At 52.0% G+C, this 20,611-nt stretch overlaps 1 protein-coding gene across 2 annotated transcripts; it reads left to right on the top strand.

Annotated features, from left to right (window-relative positions):
* The first annotated feature begins 11,414 nt into the window (after positions 1 to 11,414).
* On the top strand, positions 11,415 to 19,472 carry ZNF629 (zinc finger protein 629). 2 transcript variants are annotated; one of them, XR_009544998.1, is made up of 4 exons: positions 11,415 to 11,596; positions 13,804 to 13,911; positions 14,059 to 16,667; positions 17,993 to 19,472. XR_009544998.1 is itself a non-coding variant. In XM_007530064.3 (3 exons), exons 2-3 carry the CDS (start codon positions 13,839 to 13,841, stop codon positions 16,479 to 16,481), a joined length of 2,496 nt encoding a protein of 831 aa, XP_007530126.1. In that variant the 5' UTR covers positions 11,415 to 11,596; positions 13,804 to 13,838; the 3' UTR covers positions 16,482 to 19,472. The 2 variants fall into 2 exon arrangements, 1 of the variants encoding a protein (XP_007530126.1); XM_007530064.3 differs by having other exon boundaries at positions 14,059 to 19,472.
* Positions 19,473 to 20,611: the final 1,139 nt, after the last annotated feature.

The raw sequence follows: 20,611 nt of genomic DNA, 5'->3' as shown, positions 1-20,611 counted from the left end.
GGTTATGCAAACAGACTCTCATGTCTGAGGCTCCAAAGTCCCAGGTTCAATCCCCGCACCACAATAAGCCAGAGCTGAGCAGTGCTCTGGTGTTTCTCTCTGTGTCTGTCTGTCTCTGTCTGCACCTCTCTTAAAAATAAAATAAATAGGGAGTCGGGCGGTAACGCAGAGGGTTAAGCACAAACCTGAGGGCAAAGACTGCATCTGTATAAATACCCAACAGGTGGCGCAAAGCGCAAGGACCAGAGTAAGGATCCCAGTTTGAGCCCCGGGCTTCCCACCTGCAGGGAGTCGCTTCACAGGCAGTGAAGCAGGTCTGCAGGTGTCTGTCTTTCTCTCCCCCTCTGTCTTCCCCTCCTCTCTCCATTTCTCTCTGTCCTATCCAACAACGACGACGACATCAATAATAACTACAATAATAAAACAATAAGGACAACAAGAGGGAAATAAAAATAAAAATAAATAAAATCTTTTTTAAAAAGGAATAAATAAACATTTTTTAAAAAAGGAAACACTGGGGGCGGTAGGCAGTAGTGAACCAGTTTAAATGCCCATGGCCATAAAGCATGAGGACCAGCACAAGGATCCCAGTTCGAGCACAGGGCTCCCCACTTGCAGGGGAGTTACAGGCGGTGAATCAGGTCTGCAGGTGTCTATCTTTCTCTCCCCCTCTCTATCTTCCCCTCCTCTCTCTATTTCTCTCTGTCCTATCCAACAACAACAATAACAATAAACAAAAGGGAAAAAATAGCCTCCAGGAGCAGTGGATTTGTAGTGCAGGCACCAGCCCCAGCAATAACCCTGGAGGCAAAAAAAAAAAAAAGGAAACACTGACAAAAAGCACAGGATAAGAGGGGTCCCATCCCGTCCCCTGATAGCTTTCCTATTCTTTAACCCTCTGGGAGTATGGGCCCAGGGTCATTATGGGATGCAGAAGGTGGAAGGTCTGGTTTCTGTAATTGCTTCCCCGCTGAACATGGGCGTTGACAGGTCGATCCATACTCCCAGCCTGCCTCTCTCTTTCCCTAGTGGAGCGGGGCTCTGGGGAAGCGGGGCTCCAGGACACATTGGTGGGGTTGTCTGTCCAGGGAAGTCTGGTTGGCATCATGGTAGCATCTGGAACCTGGTGTCTTTAAGAAGAGTTAACATATAAAGCCAAACGAATTGTTGGCTAATCATGAACCTAAAGGCTGGAATAGTGCACATAACAATTTGGGGTCTCCATTTTGTAGATAGTAGGCCTATTTTAGTTATATTCCAAAGGGCCTATGACTATACTAGTTGTTTTTTTTTTTTTCAGAGCCTGACATCTGATATGCAGGTGGACCCAAGTTATTGTCTGGGGAGATGATGTCAAGGCTGGAAAAGGGGCCAGAAAGCTGGATCAGGGAAGAGAGTAGCTCCCTAATATGGAAAAGGGGCATAAATATCATTGACTGTAATCTAATCCACACTTTCAGGCCTTTTAATCTTTTTTACTGGTTGATTGTCATCATTGGGACTTCACACACCAAGCTGACTTATTTTATTTTATTTTTTTTAGATAGACAGACAGAGAAGGAGAGAAAGAGACCACAGCACTGAAGCTTCCTTCAGTGAGGTGGGTGCTGGGTTCAAACCTGGGTTGCTCACATGGCAAGGCAGCGTACTATCCCAGTGGGCTATTTCACCAGCCCCACGGTGGGTTCTAGAGCAGAAGAAACTAATCCAGGAATCTCAGTTAAAATGTTTTTGGGGGGAGTAGGGCGGTAGCATAGTGGGTTAAATGCAGGTGGCACAAAGGGCAAGGATTGGCGTAAGGAACTGCTTTGAGCCCTTGGCTCCCCAGTTGCAGGGGAGTCGCTTCACAGGTGGTGAAGCAGGTCTGCAGGTGTCTATTTTTCTCTCCACCCCTCTGTTTTCCCCTCCTCTCTCAATTTCTCTCTGTCCTATCCAATAACAATGTCATCAATAATAGTTATAACAATAAAACAGGAAGGGCAACAAAAGGGAATAAATATAAATATAAATATATATATATATATTTTGCCACCAGGGTTATTGCTGGGGCTCAGTGCCTGCACTACAAATCCACTGCTCCTGGAGGCTATTTATTTCCCCCCCTTTTTTGTTTTTCCTTGCTGTTATTATTATTGTTATTGTTGTTAGTATTATTGTTGTCAGATAGGACAGAGAGAAATGGAGGAGGGGAAGACAGAGAGAGGGAGAGAAAGATAGACACCTGAAAACCTGCTTCACCGCTTGTGAAGCAACCCCCCCTGCAAGTGGGGAGCCAGGGATTTGAACCGGGATCCCTATACCATTCCTTGAGCTTTGCACCATGTACAATTAACCCGCTGTGCCACCACCAGGCATACCAAAAATAATTTTTTTGTTGTTTTTGTTTTTTTAAATATTTATTTTATTTATTTATTCCCTTTTGTTGCCCTTGTTGTTTTATTGTTGTAGTTATTATTGTTGTTGTCGTTGTTGGATAGGACAGAGAGAAATGGAGAGAGGAGGGGAAGACAGAGAGGAGGAAAGAAAGACAGACACCTGCAGACCTGCTTCACCGCCTGTGAAGCGACTCCTCTGCAGGTGGGGAGCCGGGGTTCGAACCGGGATCCTTATACCGGTCCTTGTGCTTTGCGCCACCTGCGCTTAACCCGCTGCGCTACAGCCCGACTCCCCAAAAATAATTTTTAAAAGATTTTATTTTTTTATGAGGAAGATAGGAGGAGAGAGAAAGAACCAGACATCACTCTGGTACATGTGCTGCCGGGGATCGAACTCGGGACCTTATGCTTGAGAGTTCAAAGCTTTACCACTGCGCCACCTCCTAGACCACCCAAAATATTTTTTTTATTGGACAGGACAGAGAGAAATTGAAAGGGGAGGGGGAGATAGAGAAGGAGAGAGAGTGGTCTGGAGGTGGCCAATGGATAAAGCATCAGACTCTCAAGCAAGAGGTCTTCAGCTTGATCCCCGGCAGCACATGTACCGGAGTGATGTCTGGTTCGTTCTCTCTCTCTCTCTTCTTATCTTTCTTATTAATAAATAAATAAAATCTTTAAAAAAAAGAAATAAAATATTTTTAAAAGAGAGATAGAAGGAGGGAGACACCTGCAGACTTGCTTCACTGTTCATGAGGCAACCCTCTTGCTGATGGGTGGCCAGGGGCTTGAACCAGGATCCTTGTGTGCATCTTTGTACTTTGTACTATGTGTGTTTAACCAGATGCACCACCATGCACCACTCTCACCCCCCATTTATTTTATTTTATTTTTATTTATTTATTTTCCCTTTTGTTGCCCTTGTTTTTTTATTGTTGTGGTTATTGATGTCGTCGTTGTTAGATAGGACAGAGAGAAATGGAGAGAGGAGGGGAAGACAGAGGGGGGAGAGGAAGATAGACACCTGCAGACCTGCTTCATCGCCTGTGAAGGGACTCCCCTGCAGGTGGGGAGCCAGGGGCTCGAACCAGGATCCTTAAGCCAGCCTTGAGCTTTGCGCCACACAAAGCTTTGGTGGTGGTTTAAGCTTTGGTGCTTAAACCAGCACGCTACTGCCCGACTCCCTCCCCCTCACCATTTAAAAAATATTTATGGGGGTCAGGCGGTAGCGCAGTGGGATAAGCGCACGTGGTGCCAAGCTCAAGGACCGGCTTAAGGATCCTGGTTGTCTGTCTTTCTCTCCCCGTCTCTGTCTTCCCCATCTCTTTCCATTTCTCTGTCCTATCCAACAACGATGACATCAGCAACAACAACAATAATAACTACAACAACAATAAAACAACAAGGGCAACAAAAGGGAAAATAATACAATTTTTAAAAAATATTTATTATTAGATAGAGACAGAGAAATTAAGGGGGGAGGGAAGATATGGAAGGAGAAAGACAGACACATGCAGCCATGCTTCACCATTTGTGAAACTTTCTCACTGCAATGGCTTGAACCTGGATCCTTGTGCACTTTAATGTGAGTGCTTAAACAGGTGTGCCCCCCGCTATTTTTTTAAATTTATTTATCAATGAGAAAGATAGGAGGGGAGAAAGAATGAACCAAAACTCATTAAGACCTCATACTTGAGAGTCCAATGCTTTACCCACTGCCTCACATCTCGGGCCACATCAACTTTTTTTTTTTTTTTAAAGATTGACGTGCTAGCATGAGAGAAATCATCAGAAAGAGAGGAAGAGAAACAGAGCATCACTCTGACACATGTGATGTCTGCAACTGAACTCGAAACTTGACAATCTTTTTTTTTTTCTGATTTTTTTTTATTGAGGAATTAATGTTTTACATTCAACAGTAAGTACAATAGTTTGTACATGCATACCATTCCCCAGATTCCCATATAACAATACAACCCCCACTAGGTCCTCTGAGTCCTTCTTGGACCTGTATTCTCCCCACCCACCCACCCCAAAGTCTTTTACTTTGGTGCGATACGCCAATTCCATTGCGATACGCCAGGTTCTACTTCTGTTTTCTTTTCTGATCTTGTTTCTCAACTTCTGCCTGAGAGTGAGATCATCCCATATTCATCCTTCTGTTTCTGACTTATTTCACTTAAAATAATTTTTCAAGGTCCATCCAAGATCGGCTGAAAACGGTGAAGTCAACATTTTTTACAGATGAGTAGTATTCATATATATATATATATGCCACAACCTGCTCAGCCACTCATCTGTTGTTGGACACCTGGGTTGCTTCCAGGTTTTGGCTATTAGAAATTGTGCTGCCAAGAACATATGTGTACACAGAGCTTTTTGGATGGATATGTTGGGGTCCTTAGGATATATCCCCAGGAGAGGAATTGCAGGATCATAGGGTAGGTCCATTTCTAGCCTTCTGAGAGTTCTCCAGACTGTTCTCCACAGAGGTTGGACCAATTTACATTCCCACCAGCAGTGCAGGAGGGTTCCTTTGACCCCACACCCTCTCCAGTATTTGCTGCTGTTACCTTTTCTGATGTATGACATTCTCACAGGAGTGAAGTGGTATCTCGTTGTTGTCTTTATTTGCATTTCTCTGACAATCAGAGACTTGGAGCATTTTTTCATGTGTTTCTCGGCCTTTTGGATCTCTTCAAAACTTGACAATCTTAAAGTCCAATGTTCTAGCCACTGTGCCACCTTCTGGGTTACAGAACCTAGATTGTCTGACCCACATCTGAGAAACAAATTCCTTATCTGCTGTTCCCTGTACCTCCACTTGCTGAACGCCTGGGGGCAGGGGGGTGGTTTCAGGGGCCAGTGTCCTGCAGCCTCCCCAGCCTGTGCTTGGACACCAACTGTCTTGGGAAGCATGCATCAGGCAGGGCTTAGTGGCCTTCTCCAGCCTCACCTCCTCCTCTGCTTTTGCTGAGATCAGAGAAAGGAAACTTCAGGAGAGGTGAAGCAGTGCTGCAAGTCTGTCTGTCTATCTATCTATCTATCCATCCATCTAATTCTCTGACTCCCCCTCCCACATCCAATTTCTCTGTCCTAGTAAATAAAAAAATATAATTGCAGAGAGCAGAGGGCTGGGTGGTGCTGCACCTGTTTGAGCACACATTGCCATGTGTAAGGATATGGGTTCAAGCCCCCACTCCACACCTAAAGGGGGGAAGCTTCATGGGTTGTGAAGTACTGCAGGTCTCTCTCTCTCTCTCTCTCTCCATCCCCCCCCCTCAATTTCTCTGTTCTATTAAATAAAATAAATAAAAAGGGACAAATGGCCACCAGTAGCATTGGATTTTTTTTTTTTTTATGCAGACACCAAGCCCCAGCAATAACCCTGATGGAAATTAAGAAGAAGAGAAAGAGGAGGAACAGGGACAGGAAGAGGAGGAAGAGGAGGAGGAAGAAGGAGAAAGGGCAAGGGAGACAGCATAATGGTTATACAAACAGATTCTCATGCCTGAGACTTCAGAGTCCCAGGCTCAATCCCTGGAACCACCATAAACCAGAGCTGAGCAGTGCTCTGGTATAAATAAATAAATAAATAAATAAATGCAGAGAGCAGAGGCTGGGGGAATCTATTTGTAGCCCCATATCCCTGCTGTCCCACTCCTTAGGCATTCTAGGACTCAGTGTCCAGGCTTCTGCTTTTCCTGCCCACCAGACTCCAATCTGTGAGTTCTATTATCTATCTATTTATCTACTTCATTTAATGCTCTAGCTTATGGTGGTGCTGGAGTTTGAACCTGGGACCTCAAAGCCTCAGGCAGAAAAGTTTTTTTGCAAAACCATTAGATTGTCTCCCCACTTAAATATTTTTCTCCCATCAAGGTTATCACTGGGGCTTGTGCTTGCATAAATTCACCACTTCTGGCTGCCTTTTCTTCTCCTTCTCCTTCTCCTCCTTCTTCTTTTGTAATAGACATGCAGATACAAAGAGAGTAAGAAAGACAAAGGGAACCCACCTGTGGAAAAGCTTCAAGAGTGAAGCAGGGATGCAGGTGTCTTTCTGTCTCTCTCTGTCGCCCCCTCTGCTCTCAATTTCTCTGTAACTGTCCAGTAAATTAAAAAAAGAAGAAGAAGGAAAGAAAGAAAGAATGAATGAAAAAAGGAAGATACCTGTAGTACATGTGAGGCTTCCCCACCCACCCCATCTCCTACAGGTGGGGCCCAGGGTTTAGAACCTGGCTTCTTACATCATAATAGGATAGAATTCTCCACACAGAAATCACAATACCAGGGACTGGCGATAGCACAGAGGGTTAAGCGCACATGGCGCAAAGCACAAGGACCTGCCTAAGGAGCCCGGTTCAACAACATCAATGGCAACAATAACAATAATGACAACAAGGGCTGTAACAACAAGGACAACAAAAAATGGGGGGAAATGCCCTCCAGGATCAGTGGATTCGTGGTGCAGGCACTGAGCCCCAGCGATAAAAAAGGGGCTAGGGGGTGGGCAGTAACACAGTGGGTTAAGCGCACACAAAGCGCAAGGACCGGCATAAGGATCCTGGTTCGAGCCCCCCAATTCCCATGTGCAGGGGGGGTCGCTTTACAGGCGGTGAAACGGGTCTGCAGGTGTCTTTCTTTCCCCTTCTCTGTCTTCCCTTCCTTTCCCCATTTCTCTGTCCTATCCAATAACAACTACAGCAATAACAACAACAATGATAGACAACAAGGGCAAAAAAGGGAAAAAATAGCCTCCAGGAGCAGTGGATTTGCAGTGCAGGCACCGAGCCCCAGCGATGTCCCTGGAGCAAAAAGAGAAAAAAAAAAAAAAATCAGAATACTCCACACCAAGTCAGGTGGTTGAGTATGAATTTTATGTAAACCTACTCAGCTGAAGGTCCAGCCCAGGGAAGACACACAGGAGCTACCCAATGACTGAACCTGTCTGGCAAGACTGTTAATGTTTACACTGACAGCAGGTATGCCTTTGCTATTTTACGTGCAGGGAGCACTATATAGAGAAAGAGGACTGCTAACATCAACCAGAGCTGAAATTAAAAAAAAAGGGGGGGGGGGGCAAATGCTTCAGCTATTAGAGGCAGTGTGAAAGCCATTGTAATTCATTGCCCTGGTCACCAAAAAGGACAGTCCTTTGAAGCACAAGGAAACTGGGCAGAGACATTGCCTCCCAAGAAGCCGCCACTGAACCTGTAAGTCTAATTGCACCCGTTGTATTGCTCCCAATTGGATTCCCTTTAGAACCAGAGTATAAAAATGAAGGACAGGGAGCCAGGCGGTAGCGCAGCGGGTTAAGCGCAGGTGGCACAAAGCGCAAGGACCTGCGTAAGGATCCCAGTTTGAGCCCCTGGTTTCCCACCTGCAGGGGAGTCGCTTCACAGGCGGTGCAGCAGGTCTACAGGTGTCTGTCTTTCTCTCTCCCTCCCTGTCTTCCCCTCCTCTCTCCATTTCTCTCTGTCCTATCCAACAACGACGACAACAATAATAACTACAATAATAAAAACAACAAGGGCAACAAAAGCGAACAAATAAATATTTAAAAAAAGAGCAGAAGCAGAAAAGCTAGGGTTAATAACAATAGATGATGGATGGCATACAGATTCTAAGGGGCGAGTAAAGTTGCCAAGATGGTTAGAAGGAAAGCTAGTACAAGAGGTGCATACTAGCACCTATTTAAGAAAAGAACGGGAGTCGGGTGGTAGCGCAGCGGGTTAAGCGCAGGTGGCGCAAAGCACAAGGACTGGCGGAAGGATCCCGGTTTGAGTCCCCGGCTCCCCACCTGCAGCGGGGGGGGGGGGGGGGGGTGGGGGGTGGGGGTGGGTCGCTTCACAGGCAGTGAAGCAGGTCTGCAGGTGTCTGTCTTTCTCTCCCCCTCTCTGTCTTCCCCTCCTCTCTCCATTTCTCTCTGTCCTATCCAACAACGATGACATCAATAACTACAACAATAAACAACAAGGGCAACAAAAGGGAATAAATAAATAAATTAATTAAAATTAAAAAATTATAAAAAAGAAAAGAAAAGAACAAGATGATTGAGTGATATCAAGATTGTGAAGCATACAGACAAGTAGATGCTAGGTCAGGTATCTATGTGGGTGGGGGCCAGGTGGTGGCACACCTGGTTAAGCTCACACACTGCAGTGCACAGGACCCAGGTTCAAGCCCCTGGTCCCCATCTGCAGGGGGAAGGCTTCATGAGTGGTGAAGCAGGGCTGCTGATGTCTCTCTGTCTGTTTCTCTCTCTCTCTACCTCTCCCCTCTCAATTTCTGTCTGTCTTTATCCAATAATAAATTAATAAAAAAATATATTAAAGTAGTCCAGGAGTAGGTCAGTGGATGAAGTGTTGGACTCTCAAACACGAGATCCTTAGTTCAATCCCCGGCAGCACGTATACCAAAGTGATGTCTGGTACTTTCTCTCTCTCTCTCTCCTCCTATCTTTCTCATGAATAAATAAATAAAATCATATATATATATATTAAAAAAAAAAAAAAGAAAAAATATCTGTGTGGTCCGGGAGGTGGCGCAGTGGATAAGGCATTGGATCTTCAAGCATGAGGTCCTGAATTTAATCCCTGGCAGTACACTCACCAGAGTGATGTCTTTTTTTTTTTCTCTCTCCTCCTATCTTTCTCATAAATAAATAGGATATTAAAAAATTAACTATGAAAACTAGAAGATATTTGTATCCATACATCCCTGGTCTTATTTCGGTGAAATCTGCTTCCCAGTGTCTCCCTACTTGTTCTTTTCCGTCTCTCTCAAATTCAGGCATCTTTTTTCCCTGACTTGTTTACCTGAAATCTAATGACTGGGTGTGTGTGGCGGGGGGATTTTAGGTTTGCACCACATCTTGGTACAAAAATATCTCGTTTTCCCAGAAACAAATGTCCTGCCTTACCGAAAGTGATGTGGTTTACAGAAGTGGAAAGTTAGCATTATTCCTAGTCTAGGTCTGGTAAATTTTTAACCATTCTATTGTTCTGGTGCCTGACTACCAGCCAGGTTGGTCTCTGAACCATGCTAGCAATTTCTTGATTATACCTGTACCCATTTTTAACCCTCACAACATATGTTAGTATGTGCGCTCCACCAGTTGTACCACTGCCTGGTCTGGGCTGTGCTCTGGTAGGGGAAAAGCAGTAGATCTGACTAGAGCTCTGATTCTTGTATTCATTCACTTACTTACCTTTTTTTTTTCTTTTTAAATTTGGCTACAATATCCTGATTTTTAAATGTGAAAATTAACATTTGTTTTTAGTTTTTTATTTCCAGAGCACTGCTTAACTATATTTATGATGGTTCGGGGGGTTGAACCTGGGACCTCAGAGCCTCAGGCATGAAAATCTTTTGCAGCATCATTATACTGTCTCCTCCACATTCCATTCTGTTCTGCAAAACAAGAGAGTAGGGATACAACTCAGAGGTAAAGAGCCCAGTTTCACATGCATGAGGCCCTTGGGTTTGATTCCTTGTAACCCCCCCCTCCCAGCCCCCAACACTGCTGTGTAGGGTGAGTGGAATCCTCTGTGGGTTTCCCGGGCCTGGCTCCAGATTCAGGGTCCCAGGGACACTCCAGACTTTCACAGTCCCTGGAGAGCAGGAGAGAGAGGGGACCCTGGATCTTTCCCCCAGCCTCTCTAATGCCAAGTGTCTGAATGATTGAGAATATTCCTGGAGCCCAGCAAGGAAGGCTCTGCCTGACTGGGCCTGTCTGTCTGTCCAGCCTGGAGACAACACAGCATAGGAAGCCAAGCCCCTGCCCTGGTAGTGCAAAAAATGAAGGCCTGTGTGGGGACAGACAGCTAGTCACGGTGCAAACGCTGTCTCAGAGACATACAGCTGTGAGAGAGAGGCTGGGGCAAAAGCCCAAGTGAGGAAGAAAGAGGAGGAGGAGGAGGAGGAGGGGGGAGGAGGATGAGGAGGATGAGGATGAGGAGGAGGAGGAGGATGAGGAGGATGAGGAGGAGGAGGAGGAGGAGGAGGAGGAGGGAGGAGGAGGAAAAAAGTAGAAGGAGGAGGAGGAGGAGAAGGAGAAGAAGAAAAATGTGAGGAGAAGGTGAAGAATGAGAGGAAGAAGAAGAGAGACATAGCATCGCCTTGGCTTCTGTGCAGTGCTCAGGATTGAACACAGGACCTAATGTTTCAGAGTTTAATGTTTTACCCACTGTGCCACCTCCCAGAACACAGTCAAACTTCTAGAAAATGGAAAACCCACTCCTTGTTCAACTCTGAGTCCCCCCACCTCTGTGACCCCACAGTCCCTGGGGTGTCCAGCTGAGATAATGGCAGGGCCGTGGGGTCGCCTTGTGCTACAACCTGGGTTTCCTCTCCTCTGAAATGGGGACTCAACTCCCAGGCATGAGGTCCTTGAGTTCGACACACACACACACACACACACACACACACACACACACACACACCCCATATCGACGTGTCAGAGTGATGCTCTGGTTCTCTCGCCTCTCCTGTCTCTCATAAACACCTAAGTAAATATTCAAACGATAACCTGGGCCCTGGGAGGACCCCCCAAAGGCCTTCATCTGCTCTTTGGAGGGGCACCAGGTGGAGAAGGACCAGCACAGACTTGGGGGGGTGGAGGTGGGCAGGCGGCCACAGCTGGAGGGGCCTGGTCCCTGAGCCTTATTGTTCCACTGAAGCCGCCTGCAGCCTACAGGACGACTCCTCTCCCGCCACCGCAGATCCCGGGGTACAACCCCACTTGGGGGGGAAATCCCTGAATCTGAGTCCCCACAATGACTGAAGGGTGGGGGGTGGGGGTGGGGAGCAGCCACCAAGCCCAGACAGGCCTTTCGGGGAGCAGCCCTGCGGGATGGAGAACAGCCAGGGGTCCAAGACCTTCCCGGCTACCCCGGATCCCCCCAGCCGGGCGCCCCTCAGAGAGAGAAGGGGTCGTCGCCCGGACCCCTCCCCGCTCCCCGGCCTCCTTGTTTCCCAGGCTGCGGGAGGCGAAGGGTTAAATCCCATAGAGCTGGTGCTGACTCCAGGCTAGAGGGGCCCGGGAAGCTGGGGTCACTTCCTGCTCCGTCCCAGTCACCCTGAACTGGTCCCCGGGTCCTCAGCCTGGGATCACCCCTGGAGGAGGACCCCAGAGCCCGGGGCCCCCAGCCCGCCCCTCGAGGCCGGGCGGCGACGGGGTTCAGTCCCCCGGGGCTGGCCGTGCGCCCCCAGACCCCAGAGCCGTGAGTCGGGGACGCCTGGGTTCGGGGACCCCGCAGCGCCCGGGACGCGGCGGCGGCGGCGGCGGCAGCGGCGGGGAACAATGGGGCGCGGGCGGGGGCTGCGGGGCTGCGCCCCCTCCTGCGGGGCCGGGGGGGGATTCTGGGAGGAGCGCGGGGGTCCGCCGTGGGGGAAGGGAGGCGTGAGCATGCGGGGAAGAGGGGCCCGGGCCTGGCCGGCCGGGGTGGGGGGCTTCCACGCAATCCAGGGGCCCGGCGGCCGAGGACGCGGGAGATGCGCGGCCGGGGTGGGGCCCAGGGAGGGGGCGTGGGGCCGGGGGCCGGGTGCGGGGTCCGGGCGGGGTGGGGGCGCCTCAGCGCCTCGGTGTCAGGGTCACCCCGCACTCGCCCCGCCCTGCCCGCCGACCTTCCCTCCCGCCGGGGCTGCCGCGGGGGCCCCCACGTTCCTGCCCGGCTGGGCCGGCGCCTCGGCCCCCCCCTCCTGACCCGGGACAGCGGGGCGCCGGGCGGCCGCCGGCAGGCAGAGACCCCCCACTTGCACACACACACAAACCCACCTGGGGAGGGGGCCTCCTGCTTGCCGGAGGAGCTTTGGGGATGAAGAAACGCACTAACTTCCTAAAAGCTGACTTTTTGCGAGGGTCGCGCTCCTGCTGTTCGTGGGTCACCTCCCTGCCGCCGCCTCGGAAGTCCCTGCTGTGCGTCCTTGCACAATTGACCCCCCAGTTCCCCCCCCCCCCACACACACACACAGACACACACATGCCCATCCCACAGGCCGACCTCAACCCGGGCTCTCCCTGGGGATGTTCTTTGGGCTCTAAATGTGGGAAACTCCCATGATCCCGCTCCCTCCATCCTGGAACTATATTACCCTTCCTAGGGGACAGCTGGAGGCCACTCTGACCTCTGGATCCTTTTCTGTCATCCTTTTGCAAAGTGACCTTTGAAGGCACTGGACCAGGCGGGAGGGTCTTCCAGGAGCTAAGGGCTTCTCATTCATCTTTTGACAGCTCAACAAAATGTCAGGAGCACCTGTGATGTGTTAGACACCAGAACAAAGTCACATGGACTAGAAGAAAGGGGGAGGGGTGCTAAGGATGGGGCTTCAGGAAGGAGGAGTCTGATCCCGCTGATAGCCAAACGAGTCTCCTGGTCCCAAGGTTCTCTGCATCCCTTTTTCCTAGTCTCGGGCTCTAGCTGACTTTGTCCTGCCACCTGTCCCCTGCCTCCACTCACAGTTGTGGGCTTCACATGACTCCCAAGGTCACCTCCCTCTTGAGGGGCAGGGATCAGCCAGACACACGATCCCACAGGTCTGGTCTGCGCTCTGCTATGCCTGGCCTGTGACCTTTGGGAAAACTGCCTGGTGTTGACTTGCTAGTCTCTAAAATGGACAGTCCGAGGCCTGGGTCAGTGAAGAGGGCGGGACCAGCTCACGGGGACCAGCTCACGGGGACGCGGCTGGCCAGTGTCTGCTGCTCGGTAGTCCCCACATCGTCCTTTCTCTCTCCTTCCTTTTCCCTCTCAAGTTAACTCCTGCAGAATCCCTTTCCGCCCATGACCTTGAACTGTCCCTCCAGCTCTCTGCACCTGCTGGGATAACGGGAAAGCACCCAGTCTTTTGCTGGACCGTGTTCCCCCGAGGGTGTGTGTATGTGTGTGTGTGTGTGTGTGTGTGTGTGTGTGTGTTAACTCTTTAAGCTTCCAGGCCATCTCAGTTCTCTGTAGGGCTCAAAAGGAAAGTTTATGGGCCCTAATTAGCAGCCCCATTAAGGAGGGAAATTAGAGTCTTAATGAGCTCCCTCTGATTAGCAAAATAACAGGTTTCCCAGCCTCTGGGCATCCAAGTGGGGGTGAGAACCTCCATCCCCGTGGCTGTGTGGCTGTCAGATACCTCTTCTGCCTCCCAGACTTGGGTTCAAAGGGTCACGCTGATGAGGTTTTTTAATTGCACTTTTAAATGCTACTTCCTCACTTGTGATTTTAAGATCTGCAACATGAGTCTGGTGCAGTGAGAGCGTAAACCCAGAAACACGGGTGGGAGGAAACTGAGGTGCTCAAAGGAGGGGGACTGGGGAAAAAAAAGGAGGGGGACTGGGGACAGGGCTGGCAGGTGGGGGGTTGTGGTGCGTGGGGAAGTGAGACAAGGGTAGGGATTTACAGCCATTGTGTCCCTCTTCTCTGTCTCCCCCCACACACACACCCAGGGACTCTGCAAGGAGGAGCAGTCCTGAGCTTCGCCATGGAGCCTGAAACCGTGCTGTGGGGTCCAGCCCTCGAGGAACCTGATCAGAGCCCCAACTCCACTCACAGAGGTGAGAGTCCCAAGAAGAGCTGGCGGACCAGGTTCTGAGGGGACCCATATTCTGGGGAGTGGTATGTAACCCACGGGAGGGCAAAGAGAGACCCCACCCTGTATTTTGAGAGGTGAGGGGAGCTAGAGTCTCCTTTTCTCCCTTTAGGTGTACAGAGCGAGAATGAAGAGGAAAACGCCCAGCAGGAAAGTTCTGGAGAAGAGGTGATCATGGGGGATCCGGATCAGAGCCCAGAGCCCAAAGAGCTCCCTGAGAGAGTCTCCCAGGACCCCGATGACTCCCAAGCCCCCTCAGGCTCCCCGACACCCGAGGTTGTCCCGACCCCATCAGACTGGACCAAAACGTGTGAAGCCAGTTGGCAGTGGGGGACCCTGACTACGTGGAACAGCCCCCCGGTGGTCCCCACCAGCGAGCCCAGCCTGCGGGAGCTGGTGCAGGGCCGGCCGGCGGGGGCAGAGAAGCCGTACATCTGCAACGAGTGCGGCAAGAGTTTCAGCCAGTGGTCCAAGCTGCTGAGGCACCAGCGCATCCACACTGGCGAGCGGCCCAACACCTGCTCCGAGTGCGGCAAAAGCTTCACACAGAGCTCTCACCTGGTGCAGCACCAGCGCACACACACCGGCGAGAAGCCCTACAAGTGTCCGGACTGCGGGAAGTGCTTCAGCTGGAGCTCCAACCTGGTGCAGCACCAGCGCACGCACACGGGCGAGAAGCCCTACAAGTGCACCGAGTGCGAGAAGGCCTTCACCCAGAGCACCAACCTCATCAAGCACCAGCGCTCGCACACGGGCGAGAAGCCCTACAAGTGCGGAGAGTGCCGGCGGGCCTTCTACCGCAGCTCGGACCTCATCCAGCACCAGGCCACGCACACGGGCGAGAAGCCCTACAAGTGCCCCGAGTGTGGCAAACGCTTCGGCCAGAACCACAACCTGCTCAAGCACCAGAAGATCCACGCGGGCGAGAAGCCCTACCGCTGCACCGAGTGCGGCAAGAGCTTCATCCAGAGCTCAGAGCTGACCCAGCACCAGCGCACGCACACGGGCGAGAAGCCTTACGAGTGCCTGGAGTGCGGCAAGAGCTTCGGCCACAGCTCCACACTCATCAAGCACCAGCGCACACACCTCCGCGAGGACCCGTTCAAGTGCCCGGTGTGCGGGAAGACCTTCACGCTGAGCGCCACGCTGCTGCGGCACCAGCGCACGCACACGGGCGAGCGGCCCTACAAGTGCCCCGAGTGCGGCAAGAGCTTCAGCGTCAGCTCCAACCTCATCAACCACCAGCGCATCCACCGTGGCGAGCGGCCCTACATTTGCGCCGACTGCGGCAAGAGCTTCATCATGAGCTCCACACTCATCCGCCACCAGCGCATCCACACCGGCGAGAAGCCCTACAAGTGCTCCGACTGCGGCAAGAGTTTCATCCGTAGCTCGCACCTCATCCAGCACCGGCGCACGCACACAGGCGAGAAGCCCTACAAGTGCCCCGAGTGCGGCAAGAGCTTCAGCCAGAGCTCCAACCTCATCACGCACGTCCGCACGCACATGGACGAGAACCTGTTCGTCTGCTCTGACTGTGGCAAAGCCTTCCTGGAGGCCCACGAGCTGGAGCAGCACCGGGTGGTCCACGAGAGGGGCAAGACCCCTGCACGAAGGGCGCAGGCAGACTCCTTGCTGGGCCTGGGGGACCCCGCCCTGCCACCCCCCGGTGCAAAGCCCCACAAGTGCCTGGTGTGCGGCAAAGGCTTCAACGACGAGGGCATCTTCATGCAGCACCAGCGGATCCACATCGGGGAGAACCCCTATAAGAACACAGAGGGCCTGGGCGCGCACCCTGCCCCCAAGCCACCCCAGCTTCGCACCCCTAGGCTCCCCTTCGGAGGGAATTCCTACCCTGGGGCGGCTGAGGGCCGGGCAGAACCACCCAAAACACCTGACGGGCAGGAGAGCTTGGGCCAGAGATTGCTGGCCTCTAAGTCATTCACTTGTTCCCAGTGTGGGGAGACCTTCCAGGAGCGCCCTGCGTTCCTCCAGCACCAGTTGGCTCACAGGACCGGGACGGCTGAGGGCCCCGGGCCCAGCCCTTTCCTGGGTGGCAAGCCTTTTAAGTGCCCCGAATGCAAGAAAAGCTTCGCCCTCAGCTCCGAGCTGCTGCTCCACCAGAAAGTCCATGCGGGCAGGAAGGTGCCCAAGAGTTCGGGGCTGGGGAAGAGCTCTCCTGTGCTCCTGGAGCACCTGCGGAGCCCGCTGGGGGCCCGACCCTATAGCTGCTCAGACTGCGGGGCCTCCTTCCCCGATCGCCTGGCCCTCAGCCAGCACCAGGAGAGCCACACATCAGACAAGTCCTCCCAGCCTGAGCACCCCCTTTCTGAGCCGGCCACACCATCGTCCTCCTGCCAGGAGGGCAAGGCCCAGGCGCCCACACCCCCAGTGGGCAGCAGCCACAGGAAAGAGGAGCCCCTCAAAACCCTGCTGGGAGAAAAGCCCTACCCGTGCCCGGAGTGTGGGGACAGCTTCATCGAAGTCGCAGCTCTGCTTCTCCACAGGAGCTGCCACTCGGGGGTTGCCTCGTGAGGGGGCTGGAGCCCAGGGCCCCTCTCTCCTAAGAGGAGCACTGGATGCCCCCAGAAACGATGTGGGAAAAGGAGAAAGAAATAAGAAAAAAAAAAAAAAAGGAAAACCCTATCAGATTGTAGAGAAGCAGAGGATGAAGAACACTGGGTGGAAAATAGTGCTTTTTACATCAGCAAGAATATCCCTGTAAGAGCAATGGTGGGAACCACTTACAAGGCCATAGCGAAAAACTGTTGAGTTAGAAACCCTCTTAATATGTAGGAAAAACAAACAAAAAACCCTTTAAGTCTGTAGCCGGAAAAACAAAACAAAAAACGCCACCAACAAAAAAACCCAAACAAACCCTATAAACCATAGAGGATAAAAAGCCCCCTTAATTATAGTAAGAGGTCCCAGTATGTCTCCAGGCACCCAGTCACACTGCATCACAGTCCGGGGGGTGGGGGGGGACTCTCTAGAGTCGGGAAGTACAGGGAAGCCACCAGCGCCATTGACCCTGGAAGATGACCCTCAGAAAGGGAAGAAGAATCCCCGAACTTGTTCCACAGTGATCTCTCTAGAGGAGGATATAAGAGTCTCAGAAACCCTGGACAATGACACTGAGGAAGACGCTTGGCTGGGAGGAGTGGTGGGAATTGTGTGGGATTGGAAAGAGAAGGTGAAGGAAACGGTGGGGTGAAGCCCTCAGACCCACAGAGGAGAAACAGCCCAGTTTCTAAGATACGTCTAGTGGCTCCCTCCTCCCAACACACACTGGGCACTGCCTGGGGTCCCAGGTTAGTCTCAGCTGACTCATGTAGTGGGGAAAAGCAGGCTTTTTAACAGGTAGGGGTGGGTGTGCATGAAAACTTGAAGAAAAGCTGCCACAGAACTAGAGGAGAGAGGGTTGGATTTCTGGTAGAGCACTTTGAGGGGAACAAAACCAAGGTGGGAAAACTATTCGAGGTGGAACCCAGCTTATATTTCAAGTGTGAGCAGACTCCAGCTCAGGCTGCCGAGGTTCTCCCACCCCCACCCCCGTACCCCCGAGGCAGGACTGTCATTCATCCCGCCCAGCTGGGGGGTTCCTTCTCAGAGGCCCCCAGGAATGGAGGGTCAGGCCCTGCCATGTTCTCAGGTTTCCCCATCAGGAGGTTCCTCCTGGAATCTAATCGCCACCAGCCTTGGTGCTGTGGCAGCCCCCGCCCTCAGTTGTGTCCTCATGGAGAGGGAGCATTTCTGGATTCCAAAGAATCCAGCCTGTGTGTAGGTAAATCCTCCCTAAACTTGTGTCCCATGTGGGGTCCCTGTGACAAGGAAGCACAGCAATTGAGGGCAACTGGCTGTGAAACCTCACGCGCTCCCCCGAGCATCTTTCTAGCAAGGCCGTCTGTTGGATGAGCCCGGCAGCACACAGTGGGTGTCCAAACGCATTGGGCGGTGGGTCTCTGAGGAGTGCTGAGGCCTGACCTGGGCCCTCATGGTGACTATGGGGAGGGAGACTTTGGCCATCTAACTCCTCTCCCTCTCAGGCAGAATCCTCTGGGGGGAACCAGAAAGAATGAGGACCCAGCACTGTCTCCTGCCCTCACAGCACACCATCACTGTCACCAGCCTCCTAACATGGCACATGTGGGGTGCAGAGACGGTCGCCCTGAGAGATGAATGAAGAGACTCAGCTCTTGTGGCAACTGTAACAAGAACCACCCCCACTCCAAACCCTGGAGACCCTTCTAGAAGGAGACAAGACTGTCTATTGTGGGGTCCAAGAGGAAGTGCCCGCTGACCCCCTGCTGGCCTGAGAGGACTGTGCTTCCAGGTGCCATGTGGCTCCTCGGAGCTGCCCCTCTGGAGAGGGTGACAAGGACTGTGACAAAACTGTGGACGAGAACTCCAAGTGGGAAAGGGGACAGTCCCCTTTAGCCAAACTGCCCCCAAGGGCCTGATGCTCAGAATCTGAGGTAGCACAGCTAGAATATTGCAGGAGGAATGCCTAGGCCTGAGGGGGCTCATGTGACTGTGGGGAAGCCCCTCTTCACGTCTCCAGTAGAGGCCCACTCAGAAGGATCTGGTGGAAACACTGGGACAAGGGTGCAGCCTTCTGTGAGCCCCTTCTGTTTCCTGGCAGAAGCCCCAGTGAAAGGGGGGGGGGTCCCCCATGTGACTGAGTCAGAGAAGTGGCTTCTCCAAGTCCAGGCAGACTCCCTCCACCCCCAAAGATGGTAGCAGAAAGACTTCAATTGTAGAAACGAACCCCTTGTAAAGCTAGAATTCTTCCAGCCCCCTGAAAATTAGGCCTGAGGAGTAGTCTCCAATTAGGGGCTGTCCTGGGGGTACAGTATTGGTGCTAGGGGAGCCTGTGGGCGGCTGGTCTGTGTGGTTGGAGGCCTAGAAGCCTAAGTGAGGGCTAGGGTATAGCTTATGTATTAGGGTGCTCGCATGTTGTAGGGATGAGTGAGGTCGGGGCTCTCGGCCCTGGAACTGAATGAATGGATGATGTGGACATGATTCACTTCGGCCTGAGGTTTCATGGTGGGAGAGGGGCAGAATGGGAGACCCTGGGTTGCAGCTTTGTCTCTGTGACCTGACTCTCCAGAATCCTTTAGCCAGGTGCTTTAACCAGAGACCCCTGACCCCACCCTCACCACCAGCTCAGGCTAAGGCTGGGGCAGCAGCAGTGGCCTGGAAACTGACTGCGGGCTGATTCCAAGTTCATCAAGTGCCCAGCAGATGGGCATAGAGCCGCCCACCCGACAGCAAGCGATCTGAGCCTCTGGGAAAACTGGACGCTGCAGGCCTGGAGCTCAGGCGGGAAGGCGAGAGCAGGAGCCGGCCTGAGGCCTGGGTGGGGTGGGAAGGAGAAACCTGCCTCCTTGGCCTCATCCGGGGCCCCACACTCACCTGACTTGGGCCCTCCACCCTCTAGTGAAGAGAGGCTCCACTTACGTGTTGTGTGTTGCTAACAGTGTTGTGGTTGTGTTGATTAGTTGAGAATAAAAGGGAATAAGATTTCCTGGGTGTTGGCTGTCTTTGAAGTGAGTTGCATCTCCTGTGACTTCAAAAGCTCAGCCCTTTTCCCAGAGGCCCTAAAACCCCAGTGCTTGCCTGGAGGAGCCTGAGGGTTTGTTTGATTTGTTCAGTTTCACATAGAGGCAGAGAAAGAATGAAAGGAAGCATCAAACCTTCAAGGTGTTGGGTCTCGAGCACATGGCAAAACAGCCTACTAAGTGAGTTTTGCTGCTCTCAAGTCTATGGGGTTTAAAAAGTTATGCCATTGAGGCTGGTCAGACCTCTGGTCCCCACCTGCAGGGGCAAAAGTTTGGAGAGAGGTGGAGCAGCTTTCTCTCTCCTGCTTCCCTCTCACCTTATCACTCTCTCAATAAAAAAGGAAGGGGGGACAGGGGAGACAGCATGATGGTTAAGCCTGAGGCTCTGAAGTCTCAAGTTCAGTCCCCTGCACTACTATAAATCATTACAATAAAGAAAAGATCATTACAATAAAGAAAATAAAATGGAAGGCGGGTGGTGGTAAAGGCCACCGGGAGTAGTGGATTCACCGTGCAGGCACTAAGCCCCAACAGTGACCCTGGTGGCAATAAAATAAGTGGTCCGGGAGGTGGTGCAATGGATAAAGCATTGGACTCTCAAGCGTGAGGTCACCAGTTTGAACCTCAGCAGCACATGTAATAGAGTGATGTATGGTTCTCATTGAAAAAGTCTTTAGGCAAAAGGAGAAAATAATAGTAAAAGCCATAACCTTCCCTTGGAGAAACCAGGGAGAAGTAGCGTGCTGTGCCCTGGCCTGGCCAGCTGGCTGCTGCAGGCTCTGGCACTGGCTGGCTCCAGCTCAGCAGAGGCCTTTCTGGTCACGCACGCACACACTCACAGCCACCCCCAGATACCTGCTACAAAGGAAAGACCCAGTTCCAGAAGCTGGCAGCCGCCTCTCCTGAACCAGTCTTTCCTCTGAGCCTGAACCTCTTGGATAAATAACAAGGGAGGCCGGGCTGGTCACCTCATCTTTGGGTCCAGCCCAGAAGCTCTGGCTGTGTGGCAGCGCAAGACTTGGGGCAGGGCAGCCCAAGGACCCACAGCTCAGCAGTGAGGGAGACCACAAGGGCTCTGGATTTGAGCCAGGCTCCCTCACCCCA

This window comes from Erinaceus europaeus, chromosome 15, assembly GCF_950295315.1.
Source record: "Erinaceus europaeus chromosome 15, mEriEur2.1, whole genome shotgun sequence".
Lineage (NCBI taxonomy): Eukaryota > Metazoa > Chordata > Mammalia > Eulipotyphla > Erinaceidae > Erinaceus > Erinaceus europaeus.
Note: the sequence above shows the minus strand (reverse complement) of the source record. Positions and strands in the feature narration are given on the sequence as shown.

What these genes read in the sequence shown, in the direction of transcription:
- ZNF629 (XM_007530064.3), top strand. Translation starts at nt 13,839, where the DNA reads ATGGAGCCTGAAACCGTGCTGTGGGGTCCAGCCCTCGAGGAACCTGAT. An exon ending in CCCCAACTCCACTCACAGAG is followed by an intron (nt 13,912 to 14,058) that starts GTGAGAGTCCCA and finishes TTCTCCCTTTAG; the next exon opens with GTGTACAGAGCGAGAATGAA.